General features: G+C 35.1%; 1 protein-coding gene across 1 annotated transcript in view; it reads left to right on the forward strand.

The window, feature by feature from the left end:
- C15H8orf34 (chromosome 15 C8orf34 homolog) overlaps positions 1–27,141 on the forward strand; it is a 403,376-nt gene that overhangs the window by 360,696 nt on the left and 15,539 nt on the right. The window contains 2 exon segments of the mRNA XM_071601999.1: positions 7,319–7,366; positions 15,920–16,013. Of these exon segments, the coding sequence (XP_071458100.1) occupies positions 7,319–7,366; positions 15,920–16,013 (142 nt within the window).

Here is a 27,141-nt window from a genome sequence, read left to right on the forward strand (position 1 = left end):
ACACAGTGTATGTTTGGATAAATTTTGAGACTCACATTTATATTTTACTAACCTTGGAGAAACTTATTCAGGTACTTTACAGTTTCCAAAATGACATGTACTGATTTTTTTTCAAAAAATTCAGTGGAAGAGAATTTAAAGACTTAATTATTTGAAAGGTGAAAATCAAAACAGCCACCTCATTTTTATGAGGTTGGCATTATGGTTAGATTAGCTTAAGATTCAATCAGAACAATATTTCTCTAGATATATGATCAATAATTACCACTTTGCAAAGACCAAAAGATTTAGATTTAGAGGGACTAGGTACATGACCATAGAACCACTAGTAAATAGAGTATAATAACATCTCAGTCTAACCCCTTAGGAGTTTCACTTGGACCTTATAATTATGTCTATAAAATTATAGTTTCATATTAGAAATGGATGTATATTCATTTGAAGATAACTTGTTATTGCAAAATTAAACACAAATATAGAAAGTCACGCAAAGAAAATATATGACCTTATTATAGTATAATGAGAATACTATCAAGGTCAACAAATAGAACTTTGCCAGATAACTGAGCAGTCTATCTAGTCTGCAACATTCCAGTTAGAAACTCTGCCACCCACTGCAAGTAAAAACTATTCTAACTTTTATAGCAATCAATTATTTTTGTTTAACAAATTCTATCACCTATATATGAATTCCTTGACACTATAGTTACCTTGTCAACATTTGAAAATCAGATATACCTTGGAACTTTCTTTTGATCTCTGGATTCTTCTTCCGTCTCTTGTTCTTTCTTATAATTTCAATGGCAAAGAACACACAAGAAAGTTTTTCTGAATTACCAACTTTTTGCATATATTTTCTTCCCTTGTGTTCTTTTTAGGTTTTTTCCTCTGGTTCTCCTGTTCTCTGTATGTTTGGTTTTCTTTGCCTATTTTTGATATTTGTGATTTTCACTAAAATTCATTTTTAAAAAACATTATTTTTGTTTTTCAACATTTCCTTTTGTTTACCTACTAATTTTTTTAGGCATTATTTGTTGTTTCTTTTTTATTCCTTTTAATTTGGTTTTAATATGCAAAACGTTTGAAGAAGTTTTCCCTAAGTTCTATGTTTTAATATGCTTTTTTAAAAGTCAATTTAATATTTTTATGTTTTAGTAATATGAAAATAAACATTCATAACACCAAATTTTAAAAATACTTATTAATACATACTTTTTATATTTCAAGGTAAAATTTCTATTTAAGGACTATTTGTGAATTCTAAATAATAGCACTTTCTTCAATGAGCTTATTTCACATTCAGTAACAATATCTGACCACCGATTTTTGGAAGTGACTTACCTCCTTCATCCTATTATTTATCATCTTAATGATTTGTGTAGACTGCATACCTTAACTACCAGCTAAAACTGGTTTTCATTCATTCACTTTTTTTTTTTTTGGTACCAGGGACTGAGCTCGACCACTGACTTACTGAGACACATCCCAGCCTTTTCTATATTTTATTTAGAGACATGGTCTCACTGAGTTACTAAGTGCATTGCTAAATTACTGAGACTGGCTTTAAACTTGTGATCCGGATCCTGCCTCAGCTTCCTGAGCCACTGGGATTACCACTCATCCACTTTTTTTTTTTTTTTTTTTTAAGAGAGAGAGAGAGAAAATGAATTTAAATTTTTTTTTTTCGTTTTCGGTGCTGAGGATCGAACCCGGGCCGCATGCATGCCAGGCGAGCACGCTACTGCTTGAGCCATATCCCCAGCCCACCACTCATCTACTTTTGAAACATTAGTTGCCACACCCTGTATCAGAATTTGAGAAGCAAAAATTAATTTAAAATTTTTTTGTGCTTTACCAATTTAATTTGAAAATAAAGACCAAGTAACCAATGATCAAGTGAACTGTGATACACACCTGTAATCCCAGCGGCTCCAGAGGCTGAGGCAAGTTTGGCAAGTTTAAAGTCAGTCTAGGCAATTTAGAGAGGCACTTAGCAATTCAGCAAGACCCTGTCTCTAAATAAAATATAAGAAAGGGTGGGGATGTGGCTCAGTGATTAAGCATTCCTGGGTTCAATCCTCAGTAGCAAAAAAAAAAAAAGAAATTGTGATATGCGCTTTGATACAGATGTGTGAAGGTAGCACCTAAAGGCTTGAGTGAGGCAGCCATAGAAGTTTCCCTGCCTTTAATGGAAGGGTGGAAGTGCAGAGGCTCCCATATGGATGGCAGAATTGGGTGGGAAGGACAGAAATCTGGCATGGTCGTAGAACTATTCATAATTGACAAGGCAGGAGGCAGGGAAACCAGTATCTGGGTGGATCATGAAGATTCACACATTTACAACCAATAGTGCACGTTGTAGTTGCCAAAGTCTTTGAAGTTTTCAAAACTCTTTCATAATATTCATCTTATATGAAACACAACTCTGTGGTTCTGGTGTCTGAAATTCATAGATGAGTAAACCAGCTTTAGAAAAAAGGTGTGACTCTTCAAGAACTCATGGTGACAATTTGCTGTATTGGCACACTAAAACCATTTCAGAAAGAATGCATGGATTGTAGTTTTTTTTTAATGATAGTTAATGATAGTAGTGAAATAAAATTAACATGGATATGATAGATTAATCAACATAAGATAGGCCTGGAGCAACTACTAGTTCAGTGTTAGATGGAACTTTCTAAAGCCAATTGACCAATCAGGGCCTTGCACATGGTAGGCAGGCACTCTACCATTGAGCTACATATCTAACCCCTTGTTCCTTCTAAAGGGACCCATTTGATCAAATCTTCAATTGCTGATTCCTGCTACAGGTACAACCTGATGCACCAATGGACCTTGGAAGCAAAGTGAATTATAACATATTGTCTTAACAGAACCACTGTCTTTTGGTCCTAGCAATGCTAAAGCAGTCAAATGTCTTCTGTACAGGCTAAAGTGTCATTTTCAGAGAAAGGTGATCTGCACAGTTTGTCCTTGAAATTACCGACCAATTGGACGTAGATATTGCTGCACATTCTCTGGGACATCAATCATAGTCGGTGCCTATGGAGTGTGCCAAATACTGAAAGCTGAATCAATCTCATCATCATCTGTCATAAATTCAGTAATGCTGTATTAACAGCACATTTAGAAAGCACAATATCTAGCCATCCTGTTAGCAACTGTATTTCAGAAACTTCTAGCATGAAACTAAGAAGTGACAGATGATATTGGTACCCCTATATCTGAAAATACAGTGCACATTTCAGGGCATAAATTAAATTTAGTGTTCTTCCCTGTAGTTCTGTGGTTTCATATAATTGCTCAGTTGTGCCTGGGCCCTTGTACAGAATTTTTCTTCTTTCTAGTATGAGTGAGTCCTTCCCCTTATTCAGCTCCTTCATCAGGCTAATTGGCCAAGCCTTTAAGACTAAGCTTAAAAATAATTTCCTCAAGCATTACTCTATATTTTATCTTCATCGAACATATGCAGTGACTCAACAGCTCTCAGCACATGAGAGTTCTCAACACACGCTTGTTAAATAAATGAAAAGTTAGGTGCACTTCCCTCTGATCTTTTCCTCAAGGCATGCTGGTTTTACCTGTGTCAAGTAAATTTTCCTTTAGATTTGAATGACTTGTATATCTGTTTTCTGAAGGTTAAGATTTTATTTTTTATGATAGGGATTGATTCTTGTTCAATTCTTTATCCCAAGACCTATGTGGCACCCAATACCTGTGGAATAAATGATGGGTTTGCTGTTCTAGGTCCGTAGGAGTCCGAAATGCTTTGGCTGATCCTATTGAGCTCTTGTTTTTCCATGGGTCACACAAACCTCAGGTCCTTCTTAAGAGGGTGCTCTGTGTTAGCATTGTTTTTCGGTTTCACTTGGAAGAAGGTGGAAAGAGAGATCACTCTGATGAAACAGGGTTTTCATGAAACATTTTTTGAAGGAAATTAATACCAGAGATCTTAGATGTGTAATGTTTGAGAACAAATATACCCTACGCAAGGGCCAGTCCATTTGCCTCTTGTCTTAGGATCAGTAAAAGATGACTAGAAAATACTTCACGGTTGAAATAAGAGAGGCTCTGATAGTGAAAAATGGCAATGGATTGAGGAGAGTGTGGACCTCGTCTTACTTCTGTTTCTCATTGAGAATGTTTCTTTAGCAGTAAAATTAACCAAGGGAGCTCAAAGAACCACTTTCTCCAACAGCCAACATCCCCTGTCATATGTTAAACGATAATCACTTTGGTTCCCCCTCCAACTTTCCCTGACTTTACAATATATTTTCTAATTCACATTTAAAACATTTTTATCTCAACTGTGATTATATAAGGAACTCATGATAAGCAAAACCATATTGCAGGAAATACCTTTTCTTGCTTTTTTCCTTCTCCCTCTCTCTTTTTGTTAATGCATAGTTTCCATGTATTCTGACCTTTCCCTCCTTCACACGCCCCTTTCTTTTTCTTTTTGTATCCCCTTTACCCTCTTTGTTTTTCAAGGGAAATTGCACTGGGGTAGTTTTGATTCACTTCCAGGTGATTACCAAAATTTTATGTTGTTAGAATGACTTGATACTTAAAATGCCGATTCTTTATAATTAAGTAAGAGTGGACTGAAATTGATAGCTTTGGGTTTTGAAAGGGATTATATTTCATTGGTGCTTCCAGTCGGGGGAGGAGGGAATCCCGCATTTCAGTGGTCCCATGATGGAAATGAAGAACCTAAGATAGACATATTGGACCAGGGCTCTTGACTGGGGCCAGCTCTCCTGACCCTAAGAATCAGAGATCCTGACATCTTGTTTTTTGCTTTGTCTTCTTGGCCTTGTGCCGCATTTGTGATTTCTCTCTGCAAAGTGGTTGTTTCCTCTGTATTTCCCTCCTAGAGTCTTTTATTTTATTCTCCTTATTCAGTGGTGCCAACCTTGTCATTGATTTATGAAGGACAATTGCAGCCAAACTCCAATGAAATAAATGGTGACATGTAGATTTCTTCTTCCAAGCTAAATAACAGTCACAGACAGATTACTCACAGAATAATGATTTTATTTGGGAATGACAGAGCATTGTAATGGCAATACATGTGCCATAGTAAAGTATGAGTATATTCAAGAAGGTCAAGACAAGGGGAAGTTTTAAAGGTGAAAGTGAGAAGTTTACGTAAGCTACTTAGATACTAAGTTCATTGATCTTGGAGATGCATGTGGTGCTGGAGGGAGATGCATGTGGTGGCATGAGTTTATTGGTGCAGATTCCACTGCTGGGCCAGTATTCTATGGAGAGACTCTTGTTTGAATTGTTGCAGTATTAAAGAATGTTAAAGATCAACTTTGTTACACAAATCTGTGCATACATGTGACTGCAAAGCACAGAGTATGTATAGAATGAGGCATGTGCTGGGCCTTTGAAAACTCCTTGAGAAAGTCCTTATCTCAGATAGACAGACATGGGTCCTCCCCCTCATAACTTCCCTCTCTAATTTTGTCTGATTCTGACAAGAAGGAGTTTGTCCTCATATCAACTTTCACAGTCATTTTTCTCTGGTGTAGATATTCAAAGACCTGGCACTGTGGGAAGAAGCAGAGCTGTCAAGAACTCTGCTTTATTTATATTTGATCATCAAGAAAGCCTTCAGTCATCATGAGGTCCAGCAGAAGACTACAAATGTACAAATTGGGAAAACTATTGCCCTCCAGTTCCCAGGAGACAAATCTCCCTTCTCAGCTAGCTGCTGGGCACTGCTCCCTGCTGCCTCGCTGTTAACCCTCCTGAGTTCAGAGGCTGCCAGGCAGGCTTCAAGTGCTGGCTGCCCAGAAAGGTGCATTTGTAACTCTAAGCAGTTTGCCACCTTCCCCTCTGAGCAAGCAAAGGGAAGGGATTATTAGCATGCAAGTACAAGTTCTGTCACACAAAAGAGCCACATTGGAAAAGCCCACCGCATTCTTCCTCTAGTTGTTCAAATGAGGGCAGCTAGTGTAGCAAGTTCAGCCCTAAGAAGTTTATCTGAAGTGAGTTTCCAGTCCTCTCTGAGTACTTGGAGTTAAATCCCTTACCATTTAGAGGACTTATATGGATTCAGTTTTTCCAAATAGTTTATGCTTTAGTTTAAGATAACAGAACTATCTTATCTCTCTCACTATTTATCCATTAAAAATCCTACAAGCTTGGAAGCATTTGGAAACAGTTAAACTGCAACATATTGATTTTTTCACTAGTGGAAACCATGATTTGGAAAAAAAATAGTACCACCTCTGTGGTTCAACCTGTGATGTCTATGTTTTTAGGAATATTAGCATCTTACTCCTAGCTTAATTTTTAGTTTTTGATGCTTTTTTTTCCTCTCCACTCCAAGTGTGGAACACACACCAGAAAATTTTTTTTTAACTAAATTTCTTACTTTTTTTTTAAATTTAAGCAAGGTAAAAGAATGTCAGAAGTCATTCAGTTCTAGCAATACTCCTTGACATTAGTCATTTTACTTATCCCATTCTGACTTTGATTTCTCTCCATTATCCAATTGGCCTAAGGATGTCTTGCCCTCAAGTTTTCCTGAAAAAGCAATTTAATGAGATAATGTAGATGAGGCTCCTTGAAAAGTTAAAAAAGTTTCCATAGAAACCAATATAAGCTTTATTCACATTTATTTAGTGATCTTTTAAACACATATGGTGGCCTGACGTGTATTATTTCGTGATACCTCAGAATTTGTTTCCAAATGTCTCTGGCCATGGAGTGTGAAAATATTACTTATTCAAACTAACAAGCTGTTTGACAAGTTGAAGTCTATGTTTAACTTGGTTGTTTTAAATTTCAGTGATTTAAATCTCAGTGGTTACTAGTATTCAAGATAAAAAATAAGAGTGCTAGAGTAGGCACAAATAATGGAAAGTTTACTACTTTAAGGCTCATAAGGTGAGAAAAATTGAATGTAAATATTGAATTTAAAGGCTAATGATGCATATTTTTCATAAAATATTTTTAAGTCCATGTATTAGATCTTAACACAAATTTACAGAATTAGCAAGTTCTCACCTAATTTATCAAATGAATAGCAAATTTTATAAATTTATTTAGCATTCTGCTCTAAGACTTAGTTAGATACTCTAGCAGATTATTTATTTATGCTAACTAAAACTGACTTGAAAGATATATTGTCATCTCAAAAAAATTATATCTCTTTTAAAGAGCAGAAACTGCCCATCTGATACTCTCTAAAGAGACGGTGGGGAAGAGTCGCCTCTGTGCCGCTCTCAGATCTCCATGACTCTTTCATTCTTTCTGTCTCCTTCTCCTGACTTTTTCAATCTTTCTTCCTCTTTGTCTCTAGGGAGAAGTCTCCAGTGGTGGATACCCACTGAAAAACTATCCGGAAGAAGTAAGTTTTAAGGCAGCCTTCAAAGCACAGTCTGAAAATAGTCTATTGTGTATCCTGAACACTTACTTGTGCTTTCTTCACCCACCTGTAGCTCTCCTAGTCTATATATGTGCATTGGTTGTGTCCACAACAACAATATGACAATAAATGTCCTCAAAATAGTTTTTGATTATCATTGGTTGATAGTTCCTGTGTAGTAGTTCAGTCATCTTGAGCATGAACCTAGTACTATCACATATTTCCATTCACAGATATTTGCTGATACCCTGATGAAGGTTTGATTGTTCATGAAAAGAAAAGAAAGACCTCATCAATGTTTTTATGGAAAGAACAATCTAATACTAGGTTGACATTCATTCCTGTGGCAAATGTTCATTCAGATGACATTTGACAAGGTGTTACACACCTTGTGTGTGTTACAACACAAAGTGCTGTCCCAACATTAAAATATGCAATGGAAGTCCCTTGAAAACCCCTTTGGATTCTTGGGTTTATTTTTGGATATATTTTTGGGTATTCTGTGTCACAGAACTTTGGACTGAATACTGAGTATTTGGGAACTCTCAGAAAAAACAGTGGATAGAGTTCCCAAAGCTTGATCTGGAGATAAACCACAGTGGTCACTTAATTAGCCAGCTGAACCTGCTGCAGGTGAAAGGGTATGGGAAGCAGTTTGGTGATGGTATTTTAGCAGTACTAACTACCTGGTTACTTCTTAGCAGGCAAGACTCTGTTCCTATATAACTATTTTTGCATGTGTGAGTCCACTCAAAAACCTGACTCTGCTGTATAGTTCATACATACATACATACATAGTTTATTCAGAATGTGTGTCAATACTTAAACTCTCACTTGCTTCCATATATCACTTGGAGAGCAAAATTGGAATGCATAAACACCCCTTTTAGTTTTTTTTTTTTTTGTACTTGAGATTAAACCTAGGACTGCTTAACCACTGAGCCACATACCCAGGCCCCTGGCACCCCACTTTTTAAAAATATATTTTATTTAGAGATAGGGTCTTCCTGAGTTTCTTAGGACCTCACTAATTTGTTGAGGCTGGATTTGAATGCACAGTCCTCCTGCCTCAGCCTCCTAAGCTGCTAGGATTGCAGGCATGTGCTGCCATCCCTGGCTGCCCACCCATTAAGATTTACATACCTATTTAGTGGTAGTTGAAGCTTTGCCAAAGACCCCTGCAGAAAGAGTGACCAAAGGAGAAAAAAAGAAACGTCTATATAGCTGTTTGAATTCAGGTTAGAAAAGTCAAAATATATAAGGCAAAAAAAAAAAAAAAAAGAGTGGAACCACAACCCTAAATTTCAGTTTAATGAATTTGATGCAGAGATTGAGTAGAAGATGTTTAGCAACTAGCACAGCAATTAATGTTGCCCACAGGAAGGAAGATACTATTTTTGAAGTATTCATCAGTAGAACCTCCCTTTAGGATTCTGTGGTTGCTGGGTTCTGCATTCCTCACTTGTTGGTAGGGTTGGAGGTGGCTGGCCTCCTCCACAAGTAAGGTATCTAATGCCTTTCTAATGTGTCCTGTCTGGATTTAACACTATGGAAGAAGAGGGGCCCTGAGGTGCTGGTATAAGAAATGGGCTGTTAACTATGATGGAAACACTACAATAAGACTTATTCTAATTTTGTAATTCTAATTCAAGAATAGCACCTGATTTTCTCTGTAACTACCAATGCATTGCAATGTAAGTGTGCATGCCATATATAAGCATGAATCCTTTATTTGGCAAGAAGGTTGAGAATTTGTGCCTTCTCTTGGGATGTGCTTGAAGGGCATTGCTCCTCAGAGAGGCCCTCTGACTACGTCAGCATTATCTCGGGGCTTGTAAGAAATACAAGGGATTGCTGGATACTTAAAGATTTAAAAATCATCCTACCAAGATCTCTGTGATTCATAAATACCCCAGGTGGTGAGAAGTACAGTTCTAAAGAATCCTTTCCAGTATTATTTCTGGAGATTTTTGTATATTGTGGTTATTACCAGCAGCATACCCCAGGGGCTTAGCCTGGGTCTTGGCTGACAGAATGCAGCAGTGTGAAGAAATAGGCAAACAATGGAAAAAGGAAAAAAATGTATTTTATACAGTTTGATGGAGATTGCTTCTTCCTCCACCAGCCCCACTGAATCAGTCACAATTTATAGAAACAAAGCCAGGTGATACCCAGATGTAGATTTAGTTAGTCTGTGCTAGACAGTTCCCAGTATAGGGGGATCTCCACTTTAACCTCTGTGGCCTCTGCCAGGTCAGAGCATGCAGCCTTGCAGCCTCCATATGAGCATAAGGAAGTTGAGTTCAATTTCAGAAGGACCCCCAACTTCAATCTGTTTCATAGGAAGAAGTTTTATGTAGCAGCTAAAGGTAAAAAATGTGAGCCACAATATGATATTATTTTGTTCTTTTTCTCACTTAATGCTCTTACTTTTACTTTTGCCATTTTCCTTCAGTTTAGTAGAATCAGGAAACAGTAAACAACATTTAAAAAATGTTAGATGCATTGATGTTAAAAGCAAGCTAGCAAACATTTGCTTTTACTTAGTACACACAAAAATTCAAGTAAATCACAGTGTTTACATTTTTAAGATACTTAACATTTCTTGTTGAAGTTTGAAGAACTCTTTGCAGATCAAAGTTTCTGTTTTTTTAAAATCTAGTCTTATAGTAAGGTAGAATCATAACCATACAACATTAGGCAGTTTTGGTTAGACCTGAATCAAAACTGAAGATAAAATATATTCTCCCTTAAGAGTAAGGCTAAAAGATAAGTTTTATTCTATATTTTCTACTTGTTAGTGTGTTATTTTTTCAGGATAATATTTGTGTTTTTGACTGAATAAAAATGATATATTTTATAATAATCTACTTTTCTTGATCTTCAAAATATCTCTGATAGTTAAAAAACTTACATGCTCTTCACTTGCTAACTCAAAAGTGGAATCATAATTTCATAACAGAATTTTTAGCTTTTAGAATGATAATGTTATTGCTCAATGAATACTATATAGATAGAGTTGAGAACAACTTAACAAATTTAAGCATAAATCTTGGTTGTTACACCTTTTGTAGAGAAGTTAATCTCTTTAAAATATCACATTTCCTAGATGAATCATTGGGAAGCAATATGGTACACTAGTTGAAAATCGCCTACGTAGTAGTGAAATGTTGTGATTTAAATATATATGCATGAAGATAAGAATTGTCACCTTAAGCAGTTAAGAATTTTTAAAGAACCCAAGAAGTTAATGATTTTTCAAACTTTAAAGAGCAATTTACAGTGGTCCTTACAACTTTGGGAAGCTAGTGGTGAAGGCCAGAACACCCCAAGGTCACCGGCAAGTGGCAGCTTCACAGACTCTAAGGGTGTCAGACAGGGAGAGAAGCATTGGAGGAAGGCAAGCCTCTTTTGAATCTGTCAGCTTGATTTTGTGAGCCCTTCCATCTGAAAGGGAAAGGTGATCAATTCTCTGAACAAAATATCTTAGAATCATTTCTGGCCAGTTTGTATTGTTTCTCCTGTGTTGTATTCTGTGATCCCCAGCATACTGAAGTTCCAACTCTATTTCTGGTGGGGAACATATGACATTATCATCTATAATAAGTAAGTAACTTTATTTTTATCCTTCTTAGGGACTTCTTTGTTAAAAGCTGAAGCCAATTACTATTTATTATCACAGTTTTATTTGGCTTGGTTAACTAGGAAACAAGTATTTTTCCCCCAAAGAAAATCAATTTGTCATTGACAATCATTAAAAATAGATTTATGTTGTTCAATAGCAACTTTCAAAAGATTATAATAGTACTGTCATACAGATGCAAACTGAAGACATGTCAAAGATTTATGTAACTAATAAATCAGTGAGGGAACAAGTAACATGTTCAAAGGAGAATTCAAACTGTCACATATGCAGACAAATAGGGATGCTGAAGTGAAGTTATAAATAGATGCAAAAACTGTCAAAATAGAATCATCTCAATAGGATAATAATCAATTGCACTATAAAAGAATGAAATTGAATTTCATGTAGGCAAGAATATTTGGCACTTTTATAATTGTCTATAAAAATATAATTATAAAGTAGCTAAAGTCAATGAAAGATCAAGAGCCTCTATAGAATTAGGTAACTGGAAGTCATGTTATAAAATGGCTTTTCATTGACTACCCCTGACAGTTTTTCTTCCTTTTTCAAGTCTTTGGCAACTTTACTTTGCAATTTGCTTGGAAAGGAAAACCACCAAATGCAATGAGTTAGAATATAGGATGGAGTGTGATCATAATGCATTGTCAATATAGCCAATATGTCCTGTAAATTTGAGTAGTTAATTTTGCAATGTTTCTTACAATCTACCATATTTTTCTAACTTTATTATTACTCCTTTCTTCTTTTATCAGATCCTGTTATTTCAAACTATAGTTCCCCAAACTTGGTGAATTCTTTTTTCTTATAGTTTCATTGTCCTTTTGCAGTTCTTAAAAGAAGTGGGCTATAGAATCATACTTTCACAGCTTGGTTGTATGGGTTCTTTTATTAATAAATATAAAAAAGAAAGTTATTCACAAACTTTGCTAATTTAACTATGTCAAATATATGTAGGAAATTTCCTTTTCTTACAGGTACAGGGCCAATTCTTCATCAGTAGAAGCAGTCTATTCAATGTATCTAGAATTGAGTGTGATTTTGTTTTGCTTTATATATACCATGCTTCAGGGATCTTTTTGTTTTGTTTTGTTTTAAGAGATTCTGTGGCTATAGAAGTAAAATAAAAATTATTGAGTCTTTCTGAAAAGTGGAAACTAATGTTATTTCCATACTTAAACATACTTATATCAAGAGGAAAGAAATACTTAGTTAATTCAGAATTTAAGTGTCCACTAGTGAAAATTTGAACAAAGAAACATTTTTTTCCTTTCTAAGTATACAGAACTTCCATAGCCACATGTGACATAAATCACTGATTGCATTTAGAGAATCTAAAAATAAGCTATCCATGTGGAACAATACAGCTGAACTTTATAAAGCACTTATTCTGTTAGCAGATAGAATGATATGTTGATTCAGGGCTGGCAACTGTTTCCCATATGATCCATGTCACTGTTTCCCACCCCTCCTAGTTACTGGACATTTGCTATACTCACAGTGAAAGTGTTTTAGAAAAAGAATGAATAGTGTTTCTTCTAAAAGCAGCCCAGAGAATTTACTCTTGGGAATATGAAAGGGCTTGTACCGAACTCAGACATAGTTTAAAGTGCCTGTAGAAAATTTTTGAATAAACTTAACAAAGAAGAATGCATCAGCTCTTGTGTACAACATGTTCAAGATTTTACCTCCTTGACCCCATCAGAAAGAATTATATGTAGACTGTTGGGCTGAGCTTTGGACATGTCCTATTGGCACTGATAAAGCAAACAGGTGCATTATATTACTAGCTCTATTCCAGGGAAAACCAAAGTAAAACAGTTGTATCATCATCTATTAATAGTAATATTTATTCTATGTTTATGATTCTAATAACTCAACATTTTCAAGTTCTTCCCAAACTACATATTTTTCTAACTAATGTTCCATTTGTACTTTTTATAATTTACAATAAACAAAGAATAGTTGGATGCTGCTTATCTTCTCAGGAGTAAGGCCATTAAACCCAGAAACCAATCAGTACTACTGATTAATATTCTGAACTATTGTGGGGAAAAATTGACATATGCGTCACATCTTTTCTTATGAGAATGGATTTTAGTATTTAGTACAAAAGATAAATAACTTATAATTTATTATTAGGTAGAGTGCTTGCCTAGTGTGTATGAGACACTGTTTGGCCCCTAGCTCTGTAAAAGAATCATTATCATTATTATTATCATTTTATATATTTGTTTATTTATGCAGAACAGCTGATTGAACCCAGTGTCTTGCACACACTAGGCAAATGCTCTACCACTGAGCTACACTGCCAGCCTCAAAATATGTTTTCATTAGAATAGATTTTCTTTTGATCACTTTAAAATTTTCTCTTTTACATGAGGAGCCTGAGTCTTTTGATGTTACCTTAGAACACCAAAACCATCATTTTCTTTTGTATTTCTTTAAACATCAGAGACTGCATGTTTTTTTTTTTTCAAAAAAATTCAAGAATGTGATTTTCCCTCTGTTACATGTGAATTTTTGTAGTTTTACTTCTGCCATTATCTCTATAGTTGTGGAATTTTAAATCTAAGTTTTTTCAGTTTTTTACTGCTTCTTTGTATAATCCTAAGGTCAAATCTAATATGACAAATTTTAAAAGATTAAGCTAAATCATAAAAATAAATATCAATTAATATTTATTAGTGTATTGAATGTCTTTAATGTTTTGCAAACTTTCCCTTCAGTAGCTCATCTGGTACCTCCCACATTCAATCACATAAAGAAGAGTGGAGACCTAGATGTGGACCAGTTGTTAAGGACTAGACATTGTCTAATCTAGTACCTTCACCCTCTTCATGTTGTCCCGAGAGGAGAAGTAACTGTCCCAATCTAAACAAGATTAAAAAAAAGAACAAAAACGTGTCTCCTCATCTCTAAGGCAAGGACTTTTCCCTGCAGAGCTCATGGCTCATTGGATAAGAAAGTTTCAATCCAAATAACAGACTATTTTCAAGATCTGTTGAGGCTAAAAATTTCTGGTGTTTTCATTTTAAAATGAAGATCATTTTCAAACTATTAGTTTGCTTTGTCTTTTATTTTTAAAGTAAGCCTTTTTATTTTAGATCAGTTTTAGATTTGCAGAATTAATGCAGAGATAATAAAGAGATCCTGTATACCTCCTACTAGTTTCAAGTACTATTAATACCTGCTATTAGTGTGGGATTTTTGTAATAATGAATAGGCCATTATCAAACATTCTTAGTAATGAACTTCTCACTTTGTTCAGCATTCCACAAGTTTTTCTTAATGTCCTTTTTTTCTGTTCCAGATTCCATCCAGGATACCACATTGGATTCTCTAGTTCTATCTCTTTAGGTCCTTCTCGATTGTGACCCTTTCTCAGGCTTCTCTTGTGTTTCATGACTCTAGAAATTTTGACTTTCGGCTAGTCAATTATTTTGACTAGTACTGGTCATATATTTTGTTTTTGTCCTTCCGTTGATATTTGTTGGATATTTTTCCTCATCATCAGACTGGGATGATGTTTTTAGAAAGAACATAGATATAAAATTCTGTTACTCAGTCCCTGTTTTGTGGCAGGTACTATAATAGATGGAGGAAATGCATAGGGGAAATATTTACCCATGCCTTCAAGGACCTTCTAGGTTACTATGGAGACAGTGGGTTATTGAAAGTATGATTACTATAGACTCATTGTGATATGGGTACCTTAAACCCTTGAAGGAATGGAAGAGCATCCTGGCTTTGGAGTACTGGAAAGCCTTCTAGCAGAGGTGACACTGGAGCCTTGGAGGAAGAGTGTTAATGTTGGAGAGAGATAAGGAACTGCAGTGTAAAACACCCTGTTAGATTGTAGGATATGACAAAATTGATGCTACCTGTTAACTACAGTGGAGTGGTAGATATGGGTTGGAGATCAGGCTAACGGGTATGGATCCTGATAGGCCTTGAGTTAGACTCTGGGAATAATGAGAGAACCTTTGAAAGATTATGAGCAAGCTAATGATAACATACAGGCTTCTAAAAACACTGAAGTCAGAGGAAAACAGTAAGAAAAATTAGAGAGATTACAAAAATTGGCCATAAAATTTTTCACAGATGGTTATTACTACAGTCAAAATGGGAGATGGTTGGGATGGGGACATAGCTCAATGGTAGAGCATTTGTGCACCATGCCTGAGGCTCAGTTTAGTCCTCAGGACCACAAATGACACCAGTACCAAGAACAACAAAAAATAACATGGGAAATGGTGACTTTTGGTTAGTGACTGAAAGGAAAGAGAGCAGTAAGGAAGGATACAGGGAACATTTTTACAAAAATCATGAGTAGAATCTGGATATAGCGGTGTGCACTTTTACTTCCAGCAGCTTGGGTGGTTGAGGCAGGAGGATCACTTGAGCCTAAGAATTCAAGACTAAAACAGAAAAAAAAGCTAAAAAAAGAGGAAGGAGACAATGAAGGAATACTGAAGGGCAAAGTTGAGTGAAGTGTTGTTCCCCAAGTCCTACCAATCTGTTTTCTGATTAAAAGAAATTGAAATGATGTTTGGAAAGAGGCACATTTTATGCAATTTTGTATTCCATAAAATTCATATTTCCAAGAATGAGTGTCAACATTGCTATAGAAATATTAACAGGAAAATAGTCTAGATATTTCTTCTTGTTAACATTGTAAATCTTATTAAAAGGAAAATGTAAACAAAGGTAGTTTTGTGACTCATGTCTATGACATGAAAACAAATTTAAACTTCCAGCTCTTCTCTAACATAGAGGAGTGCTTCTTAGGGTTTTTGAAGATGCAGTTTATAAAAGCAGAGTTGTTCACCCATACTGGTTCTCCTGATATCAGTCTAGAGTCTCACCAAAAATAATTTGTTTTCTTGCAGGATGAATCTTTAAAGCAACTACAGGTACTTCATCAACCATGGCTTTTGCCAAGTGACACAGAGAGTGAAGGCGTCGAGGCAGAACAAGACAAACGTGAGTAGACACTGCTGTTTATTGACAAACTGCATTTACCAAGAAGAAACCCACAATAAAGGTATTTAATTTTCATAGCATTAAACAACTTCTGCAAAAAAATGTGAAACTTGATTATAGAGAACATTTTAAAATAAATTACACTTCAGGTCCATAAATTTGATTCAGTGACATCCTAATTATGATATAAAGGTCCACAAACTAACTTTCAAAAAAAAAATTATTCTTCTTGAAGACCAGCATGAAATGCTCTGTTAAAATGTGAATCTTCTATCGATATTGTAGAATTATATCAGTGACAACTTGCTGTTATTTAAGGAGCTTAAAGAATGTTAGGATCCATTTATTATTTATATAAAATTATCTTGGTTGGTTAAATGAATAAATTTATATTAAATTCATAATTACAAATTTATGAATATATAAATATATATAAACTAAGTCCATAAAATAAATTATCATAGATTTCTTTTGTGATACCAGAGAATGAATCCAGAGGTGCTTAAACACAGAGCTACATCTCCAGCCCTTTATATTTTTTTATTTTGAGACAGAGTCTCACTAAGTTGTTGAGGTTGGTTTCAAACTTGTGAACCTCCAGCTTTAGCCTCCTGAATCACTGAGATTACAGGCATGTACCACTATGCCTGGCATAATATATAATTTAAGACAAATAGAATATATGATTCTTGATTTAAGTTTCTGGGTTATTATATCAAGACAAGGATCCCTATACTGTGACAAGGCCCCTGTCAAGCTCTGCAGGGGATTAGTAACAGACATCTGGGTTCAGACATTTTGTTGAGAGGTTTGTGTTTGGATTATATAGAAATAGCACAAACTTTTAAATAGTAGCATATATAAAAATTTTAAAACCAATTGTAGATTGCAGAGAGAAATAACTATGTTTCAGGTATATGATAATGGCCCTCATCATAGCCAGTGTGAAGTTAATTAATAACTCTCCTGAGCCACATCCACTAGAGATAGCTAATGTGATATACAGGTAACATCAGGATTCCATACCCTGGGGTCCTAGCAGGAAACCACTCTCACAGGCTTAAAGGCATTAAGAACACCCTATTCCACTTCCATAGCCATAGGTGTATGTGGAGAGAGGGAGCACAGGAAGGAGAGGAGCAAAGTGACAGGATGCTTAGATTTGAGGAGGCAGAGGGCCCCTGTGTCACTCCAGCTGTGTCCTTGGAAATATGGTGAAAACCATGATGACATTTTATAGATTCTACTGGAGGGGGAAAAAACACCTTCAATATACAACAGATTTTTGAAGACTCTGAAAGTGGATTTCACTTTAAACAAGTGGAAAAGTAAAAAAGAATACATTGGAAGGGCTAAAGCAAGAAATTCTAAGTAAAATGGTCTAGAATCAAACGGTTTGTGGTACAAAGAAGAGAATCTACAAATCTGAAAAAAAAATAATAGTGGTCCAGAACTTTTATGAAAAAAAAAAAAAAAAAAAAAACTCAAACACATATGCAACACCCACATACACAAACCATCTTACATATATTTAAATATACAAAACTCTTACTCTAGAATTTGTGTTCAGTAATTCTCACTAAAGTTTTTTGAGGCTTTTTATAAATGTTGTATTAAAAAAATAAAAAAAAAATTTAGGCATCTGTATTTCTATTGTCTAAACATTAAATATATATACACACACACATACACACACACACTAAATACACACACACACATACACTATCTTAATTATATATGTGCTGTATCTAATTAATTAGAACTTAATATAGAAAAGTATTTGTCAAGCCAGGCATGATGGTATACACCTGTAATCCCAGCGGCTCTGGAGCCTGAGGCAGGGAGATTGCAAATTCAAAGTCAGCCTCAGCAAAAGTGAGGCAGTGTCTCCAAATAAAATTCAAAATAGGGTTGGGGATGTGGCTCAATGGTTGAGTGCCCCTGAATTCCATCACTGGTACTCCCTGCAGCCCCCACCAAAAAAAAAAAAAAAAAAGAATTTATCAGAATAGTACATTCTATCCAGTTCTAGATTTCAATTTATTTCCTTTATTCCAAATCCATGTGTCTACAATAAGCATTAACCCCAGAAAACAGCCTAATAATATAAAAGATACAAAAATACTCAGAACTTTCTTCAGTCTTTGTTATTTGATACATCCTGCCTTTCTGCATATCTTCATAAGATTTTGAGAATAAATGTCATTTTCTCCTCTTCCACTAGGTGCCGATTATTTCAGAGAGTCCATTTGTTTTCTTGATCTTAAAAGGATTCATAATAAACCCTCAATAAGTATCAGTTAAATTAATCAGTGAGTAAATAAATGAGTTAAAAAATGAATAGAGGGCTGGGGATGTGGCTCAAGCAGTAGCATGCTCGCCTGGCATGGGCGGGGTGCTGGGTTCAATCCTCAGCACTACATAAAAATAAAATAAAAAGATGTTGTGTCCACCGAAAACTAAAAAGTAAATATTAAAAAATTATCTCTCTCTCTCTTTAAAAAATAATTTAAGAAAATGAATAGGTTTCTTTGGTGCTTTCCTACTTATCAGGACAGTTGGAAATTTAAAGCAAACAACTGTGACTTTAAATAATTGTTATAAAATTATTTATGGTTTTATTATAATTTTAATATTGCATTCATTATTTTATCCATGGATTTTGTTGAATGGTCTATCAATCATTCTAAGGAAGACCATTCCTGAACTCTTGTAACCAGGGGCCTAGAACCAAAAAGATTTGATCTCAGCAATATCATACTGGGCACTGACCCTTGACAATGGTAAACTGTTTGAAATAAAATCAGGGTTTAAAATAATTAGGTGGTAATCATAGCCATCTGGAAATGGAATGCTAGCTAGCATTGTAGCCAGGCTCTTTGCACAGATGCAAATATTTTTCAAGAATAACTTCCAACAGCCAAGTGCTGGGACATGTGCAAGTTGGATCCACTGAAGCACTGATATCTCCACTTGCTCTCAAAGCCTATAGTTTGTGAAACAGCTAGAAAGATCCATGTACATAATCTACCTCTATTTTCCCAGTGAAAGGAAATAAATGACATAAATCGATGTGAACCCAGCATCTAATATAGAATTTATAGGCTCATATACTAGAAATTTATGAGTCAAGAAGAGGAGAAGTTCATCATTCCAACAGTAACACCTGTTTCTTGACTCAGCTTTCTGTAAATAATGCCTAAGTAATTTTATAGATTTCTCCATTTTCTCCTGAGACAAAATTATCATGGCAGGAAGTTTCCAAATAATGTCAGTTGTTTTCAGTGGTGCATATTTCTTATTGCACCATTTTAAAACAAGATTGATCTCAAATAAATATTACAAAAGAACACTTTTTAAGAAATGATATCAGAAGCAATTAAGTGGGAAACTTCATAAACTTTTCTTATAAACGAGTTAAGCAGAACACTTAAGTAGATTTTTTTTTTTTTGCTTTTAGTGGAAAAGTATAAATTATAACTGTATAAATTAAACTGATTAATTAAATTAAACTGATGTCTAGGGTGTTTTTAATCTCCCACATTATAGTCTAAAGTCACTAAATTAATCAAAATAAGGATGTTAGGATCTACTCAGGTTCTCCATATTCTTAGACTGTACTTCAGACCTATTGACAAAGAGCTTAAGTATATGGAACTCTGATTTCTGCATTTTGAGTAATTCCTCAGATGATCATTGCTTTTTCTAAGATTGAGAACCACTGGGAGGGAAGGTTCAATGAGTCAGGAAGTTTTTTTTAAAGAAATGACTCCACAGTGCTGTTCGACTTTGGATCTTCTTTCTGTAGGCCTCTTCCTCACCCATTAATTAAGTTAGTATATAAAATATGGAGTGGGAGAAGAAAGAAGACTGAAATTTGGAGGAATAAGTGTGGAGGAAAATTGAAGGACAGATCCTCCTTCGATGCTTACCAAGTCAAAAAAACAGTAGACATCTAGACACCATTCAGCCAGCATCCTCTAACTTCATTTTCCATTTTTTAAAATTATGGATAACCCAGCTAAAAATGAATGGGAATAAACAGAAAATGAAAAGCAAACCAAACCATCAAATCAACACAGATGCCCTAAATCAAGAAACAAGAGTTGGAATGGCATGTAGAAGCTAATGATGTCAAGATACATTGAGACTTCAAATTGGAGGCCTGAAGTTGTAATGTTTATCATAACAGATGATTTGCTGCTGGGTCTGCGTCAGTGTATACAATACTGTGCGAAGCTGCACCCTTCGGGCTGCCTCAGGCATGGAAAGGGAAGGAAAATATCTGTAGTCCTCAGCTGTGGAAAAAGTGAGGAAGATTGCTATCTGTACTGGACTTTGGATGAAATATACAGTTCTGTATGAGTAAATAAACTCTTAGGTCTGTACTTCAGTTGTTGGGTTTAAAGGTAAACTCCCTATGTTGTTAGGAACCCTAATTTATAGAAACAATTGGCCATCACCATTCAAATTCATAGGATCCCTTTTGTATATAAAGGCAAAACTGGGGCACTCACATCTCACAGATTTTAAAGTCAACTTTTGCTGAAGGTAAGCTCTCATCCAAGATTTACAAACTGTATGAAAAATTGTAGTAACACCAGGGAGAGTCTGTGGATGCTAGGAGCAATAGAATTACCACGTTCAGAATGGAAAGAAATAGGTCAATCTGAAAGAGATTGCATTAAAAGTATGTTTGAAATACTTAAATATCTAAAAGAGAATGAAAAATACATACTGAAAGAACTAGAAAGTGAGAAAAAAAGACATATTTAAAAGAATTTAAAACATTCAGACTAAAAAAATCATAACATTAAAAATTGAATCAATGTGTTAAATAGTTCTTTAAAACTGTGAAGAGTGAATTAGACAAATGAAAAATGTGTAAAAAATAAAGTGGCCAGGCACATTGGTACACACCTGTAACCCCAGATACTTGGGAGGCTGAGGCAGGAGGGTTGCAAGTTCAAGTTTGGTGTGGGCCACTTAGCAAGACCCTGTCTCAAAATAAAAATAATAAAGATGGTTGGGGGGTATAGCTCAGTGGTAGATCACTTGCTTAACTTATGCAAGGACATGGGTTTTATCTCTAGTACAAAAAAAAAAAAAGAACAAAAAGAAACTTTGAGCATCAGGTTAAGCAGTATATGAGATATAGACATACATAAATGTCACATATACATGCATATAAACATATATAGCTTACAGTATTTATATATGTAAATAAGTATACATAAATATATATACAGATTATACATATAATAAATACATCATATATGCTTGTATATGTATGCGCAAGTATATATGTATATGTAAGTATACATATGTAAGCCATATAAATCCAAACTCCAAAAGAAACTAGAAAGACATGCAATGATGAAAGATAATGACTGAAATGCTTGCAGAATTAATGAAAGGTTTTAATTTTCAAATAGAGAAGCATAACTAACATTATTTATTTTAATGTTCACTTTACAAAAATGTTGGATATAGTCAGGAGAGAAAAATGTTTGAAACAACCAGAAACAGTTGTAGGATGTATATGAAAAGAGTAAAGTTAGGCTTAAGGACTGTTCTCATCAGCGGAGACAGCATGCCTTTGAAGACTGCCAGGCAATCCTCTGCCCATAGACTGTTGGGCAAGTGACTGCCCCTCTTTATTGATGGTTTCCACTTGGCAAGACTTCATTCTCATACTTTTTTGGACATGATTTCTTTGAATATATTTATAGTAGTTGATTAAAATCTTGTCTAGTAAGTCCATCAACTGGGTTACCTTAAAATAGTTTGATTGACTGCTTTATTCCTGTTTCTGGGCCATATGTTCTTATTTTGCAATATGTCACTTATTATTTTTATTACTATGTTATTTGCTATATATAGCCACTTGAAGCCTCTGCTCAGTAGCTTAGTGGTCAGCTTATGATCAGACAAGATCTTAAGGCATGCCACTGACATTCTATCAGTTTTCAACTCAGCTTCCAAAGAGCTTTAAGTCAAGCAGAAGTGAGAGACAGATCTGTATCAAGTGTTTTTTAGCAAACACATAGCACTGCACACCTTTGTAGCTTCCTGTGGACATCTCATTTAGCAGGTTTTACTTCTATGTTTTTATTTTATTTTTTGTAAGCCTTTTATTTGCCTCAACTAGTATTATTTTATCAAGTAGCTGTTATGCAAAACCACTGCCCCTGGATGTTTTTGAAAGTCCTAGAGGCAGATTTTCTTCCAGAGGGAATCTTAATTCCAGTGAAATAAAGAAAAGCTCAATAAATGAGAATTATCCAGGTATTTTCTTTTTTAAAAATATTTATTTTTTAGTTATAGTTGGACACAATACCTTTATTTCACTTATTTATTTTTATGTGGTGCTGAGGATCGAACCCAGGTCTCACATGTGCAAGGTGATCGCTCTACCACTGAGCCACAACCCCAGCCCCTATCCAGGTATTTTCCATAGTGACAATTCTTGGAGGATATAGCATTTGGGAACCCCAAATCTATTCTGTTTTCTGAAGTGAATGTAGGCTGTTTTGATCACAGTTACTGTTACTGTGAGGGCATGTTTTTCAGAGCCGGAGAAAAGTGTATTGATATAGGTCAAGTTAAAACTCTATACAACACAGTGTTGGCGTTGAGATTCAGCTGTTTTTCTTAACTTAATGTTCTATGGCTTATACTAAACCTTTAGTTAATTTCCAGGATTATAAAAAAGTAATTTTTGATGATTCTTTTTTTTTGGGGGGGGGGTTGTATTAGAGATTGAACTCAGAGGCACTTGACCACTAAGCCACATTCCTAGCCCCATTTTGTATTTTATTTAGAGAGGGGTCTCACAGAGTTGTTTAGTGCCTTGCTTTTTGCTGAGGCTGACTTTGAACTCAAAATCCTCCTGTCTCAGACTCCCAAACCACTGGGATCACAGGCGTGCGTCACAGTGCCCAGACATCTTTGATGATTCTTGCAAGTATTTCAATTATTTTTGTAATGAAAATCAAATACACTCCATCACTCAGTCCTTTTAAATTTTTTTTTTTTTTTTAATTTTCAGACAGGAGTTTCTGAGGCTGGTCTCAAACTTGGTGGTTCAAGGACCACTTCAACTTGGTCCTCCTACCTCAGCCTCCTGAGTCTTTGGGATTACAGGGGTGCATCACCGTGCCTGGCTTCTATTTGCTTTTATTAGTAGGTTTTCAGAAGCCCCTACACCAACATTCCATAGATGCTTCTCTTTTCTTATTTTCTTTATTTGTCGGCCTGGTTTCCTTTTTGACTGAGAAGGAGAGCGAGTGTGAAATTTTCATAATGGGGTATTAGAACCAGACAGTATCCACTTCTCAGTCCTAGCTGCATGAAAATCTATTAAAAATAATTGTGGTAAAGTAAGTTTAAGGAAATTCTACATATTCCTATATTTGAAGGACTCTCATATAAGACATTGACATTGATAAAATGACAGCTTTTCAAGAGGAACAAAGCAACTGTATAATTTTAAATGAACAGGTCAAGTATAATCAGCATCTTAGCCATTGTTGAACTTGAGGAAATGCTATTGAGACTCTTCTAAAATATTCATGCAATAAAATCACCTAGTAGTCCTATACATAGTAGCAAGATCTGCTTGACTATGCGTAGCCTAATGTTTTTGCATATTTATTTGAACTCTTTGCAGAATAAGGTTAACTTCTACTTTCAGAATATCTATGGTTGACAGAATCTCAAGTTCTGGAAGAATAAGTGATCTGAACCTTTAAACTGTGCTAAACTAGTCTAATCTCTCAATCTTATTTCTCTCCATTAATTAACTATGGGGCAATTGAGGTTCCAAGAGACTATATGCTTGTTCATACCACCTAGTGAACAGCAGAGGCAGAACTAGAACCAAGGTCTTCTAATTAGACCTAATACTATTACCCCCATTGCACCATCCCCAATCATGGCCATCCCCACTCCTATTCCAAGGAGTGACACAGTTTATGCCATGTCTCTTGGGAGCAGAAAGGTGTGGGGCATAACTGGAGCCACAGGATGCAGTTGTCTGCAGACTATGACGTGGCTTTTCATCTTGAAGAAAAATCTTTCTTCTTTTAACCTAATCTCAGATAATTTCTTCCCAGGTAGTCTTCTAGGATTTATATTTAAGGTATGCATGTGATAGTGGTGTTAAGGTATCACTGCTTATTATGTCCCTAGCTCCAAACTAAGGCACTGATGTGTTATTAAAAAATATAAAGGGGAGCAGTGGACCGTATAGAATAAATATGAAAATGAGTTCATGGCTAATTAGCTCGGGCAGGACTCAGAGCCTCAGGAGACTTGGACCTCTCTGGATTTTAATAGTATTAGGATTATGGTATCAGAAATAAGGATTTGGCTATACATATCCCAGGCTATACATATCACATCATTTGGTCAGCTTGGTTACCCTCCAATACACATATCTGTAGAGAAAAGACATGCACTGGAAGCAACAAAGAATAGAATAATAGCAATAGAATAAAACAACACCAAGATGACTACAAAGATGCACTCTCAAAGTCAAAATGACAAAACCATAAAGCAAACTGTAGTGGGTTCTTTTGGAAGCTCAAAAGAAATCTTGATTCTACTTTAAGCCCATTTTTTTGATGTCAATTTTCTATGAACTTTAGAAAATTCTAAAGCATCTAAAGCATAGAAGACAATGAACCCTCTAAATTACATATATCAGACATTTGCAGTTTAATATCTGTAATTATCATAAATGCTTCAGGATTGATTTTTAACCAATAAATGTCCATCAACATAATTACTCTTAATTATCTATTAAAAGTAAGCTAATCGAATGACAAATTGCAATTTTCTATTGTAATACCAATTATTGAGAATTATTTTGGTTACAAATAAATGTTTGTAATTTCTAGAGGGCAAATACCTGTGAATCATTCATGGGTATTCTTGCATTGACATAGTTCCCATGATTGTGATAAAACTCTGATATTATAAAAGGTTCAATTGATTCCTAAGGCCCTCAATAATTTAAAGGATAACATTTAATAATGTGTAAAGTTTAATCTCATCAAATAAACTATTACTAAATTTAATGGAAAAATGTGTCATGTTGCTCAGCAATATGTAGGATTACATGCTTCAGAGTCCCTGCTTTGTTTGTTAAACTTCTTTGTCATGTGTAACAGTTGTCAGAAAATTTCATAGAGAGCATTGGATAGGCTGTGCTTGAATAAGACAGATTAAATTTTATTTTGCAATGCAATTTTACTTTGGATTAGAGTATTATACAGAGTTGAATTCTTTAACACTGAAAATGGAAGATGTACGGTCCAATTTTTTTTTTTTTTTGGTTTTTGTTTTTAAAGAAATCAAAGATATAAATGAGTAGCACATGTTTTTAATCCTTTCACTAAACACTTTGTCTTGGAATAGTCTTATATTTGTTCTAGGTGTGGCTTGAAATTTAAAAATAAAACAATAAAAATAAAATGAAAGAAATTTTAGTTCATTTTCTTGGCCCTGGATGAATATCATTTGGGGGCAGCTTTAGGTCATATGGAGCGTATCTTTCACAAATGAGAAGAATGTATTGGATAGTTGCAAGTAAATCTGAATTGTTTATCTCTATGGATTTTTTTGTGTGTTTATCTTCAGTCATTGAAAAAAAACATATCAGCCAAAAAGTTTCATGATTTCCTTTGGCTCTTTTTGCAGCATTCACCTACTTCACCGTCACAAATTAAATGAACTTGGAAAAATTGTCCCAAATCAGAAATTTAGTTAAGACTAGCCAACATATACCCCATATGCGCTATTGGTCAGATTATTTCCTTAGAACAATTATATTTGTGAATCTAAAAATGTATATATATGTAATGTATGTATTATTGAAAGGTCAGCTCAGTTATTCCCACAACACAAGTATTGGCTACCATGTGCTGCACTCCGTAGCATGGGAGTTATGAAGTAATATATCATCTCTTTTTGTTATCAAGTCACAAAGAATTTCATAAATACCTGAAGCAACCGTCATACTATTTTGTGTGTGTGTACATGTGTGGGGTACATAAGATTGAATCGAGGGCCTTGCTCATGTTAGGCAAGCACTCTACCATTGAGCTATATCCCCAGCCCTTTTTAAATTTTTATTTTGAGACAGGGTCTTGCTGAGCTGCCCAGAAATGACCTAGAATTTATGTTCCACTGACCTCAGCCTCCTGTGTAGCTGGGATTACAGGTGTGCACCATAGCACCAGGCTAGTCATACTATTTTCTTAGTCATACTATTTTTTTTCAGAGAGCTATCATGTTGGAGGAACTTTGATGAAGAAAGTAGGGATGAGTAGGATCTCAAAGAGTAGGGAAAAGCCAAAAGTAGCAAGAATAATAGCATGGGAAAGCCTACAAAGACAGGAAGAGCATCATTATTCTTGATAGCCCAGAGAACATGGCAGTTGTATTGTTTGAAAGAGACATCAGATACAGAAGATTAGAGAGAAGTCAGTCTGGAACATGTGGGAAGTGCTAGGTAAAATCCCCAGTACCACAAAAACAAAGATTGAGCCCTTATCTGAAGTCCTAAGGTATACGTTGACTTTCTATGAAGGGATGTAACTGTTTTCTCACCACGTATGTAGTCTCACAGACTCACACCATTTCAAAGATGGACAACATCTTCCAAACCTTTTAATTTTAAAAGTGAGGAGACTAAAGCCCAAAGAATGGCATCAACTTTTCATACCTCTTTAGCAAGTTATTTGACCAGAGTTCAGAAATACAGAAAATTCTGTAGAAGTTAGCACACTCTGCTTTCTACTCTGGTTGGCTTGGTTTTGGATTCTGTATTCATATTACAGGCCCAAAATTAAGAATTTGGATTGGATTTCTTTAACTGAAAAGTAAGTATGCATTCAGAGGAGGAATATTTAAGAAATTGGCAATGAAGCAGTGTTTATACATTTTTTCTCCTAGTATAGATTTCCCTGTAGATTTAGTTGTAATTCTTGGGGAAAAAAAAAAGGTGGTGGTTTGAAATAGATTTCTGCTTTTGTTAAAAGTCTACATCTGGGCTTAACTTCCTAACGAAGGCTGCATTTTGAAAGGACGCTAAGGGATTATTCATTTCTGTATAGCACTA

Source organism: Marmota flaviventris, chromosome 15 (assembly GCF_047511675.1).
Source record: "Marmota flaviventris isolate mMarFla1 chromosome 15, mMarFla1.hap1, whole genome shotgun sequence".
Classification (NCBI taxonomy): domain Eukaryota; kingdom Metazoa; phylum Chordata; class Mammalia; order Rodentia; family Sciuridae; genus Marmota; species Marmota flaviventris.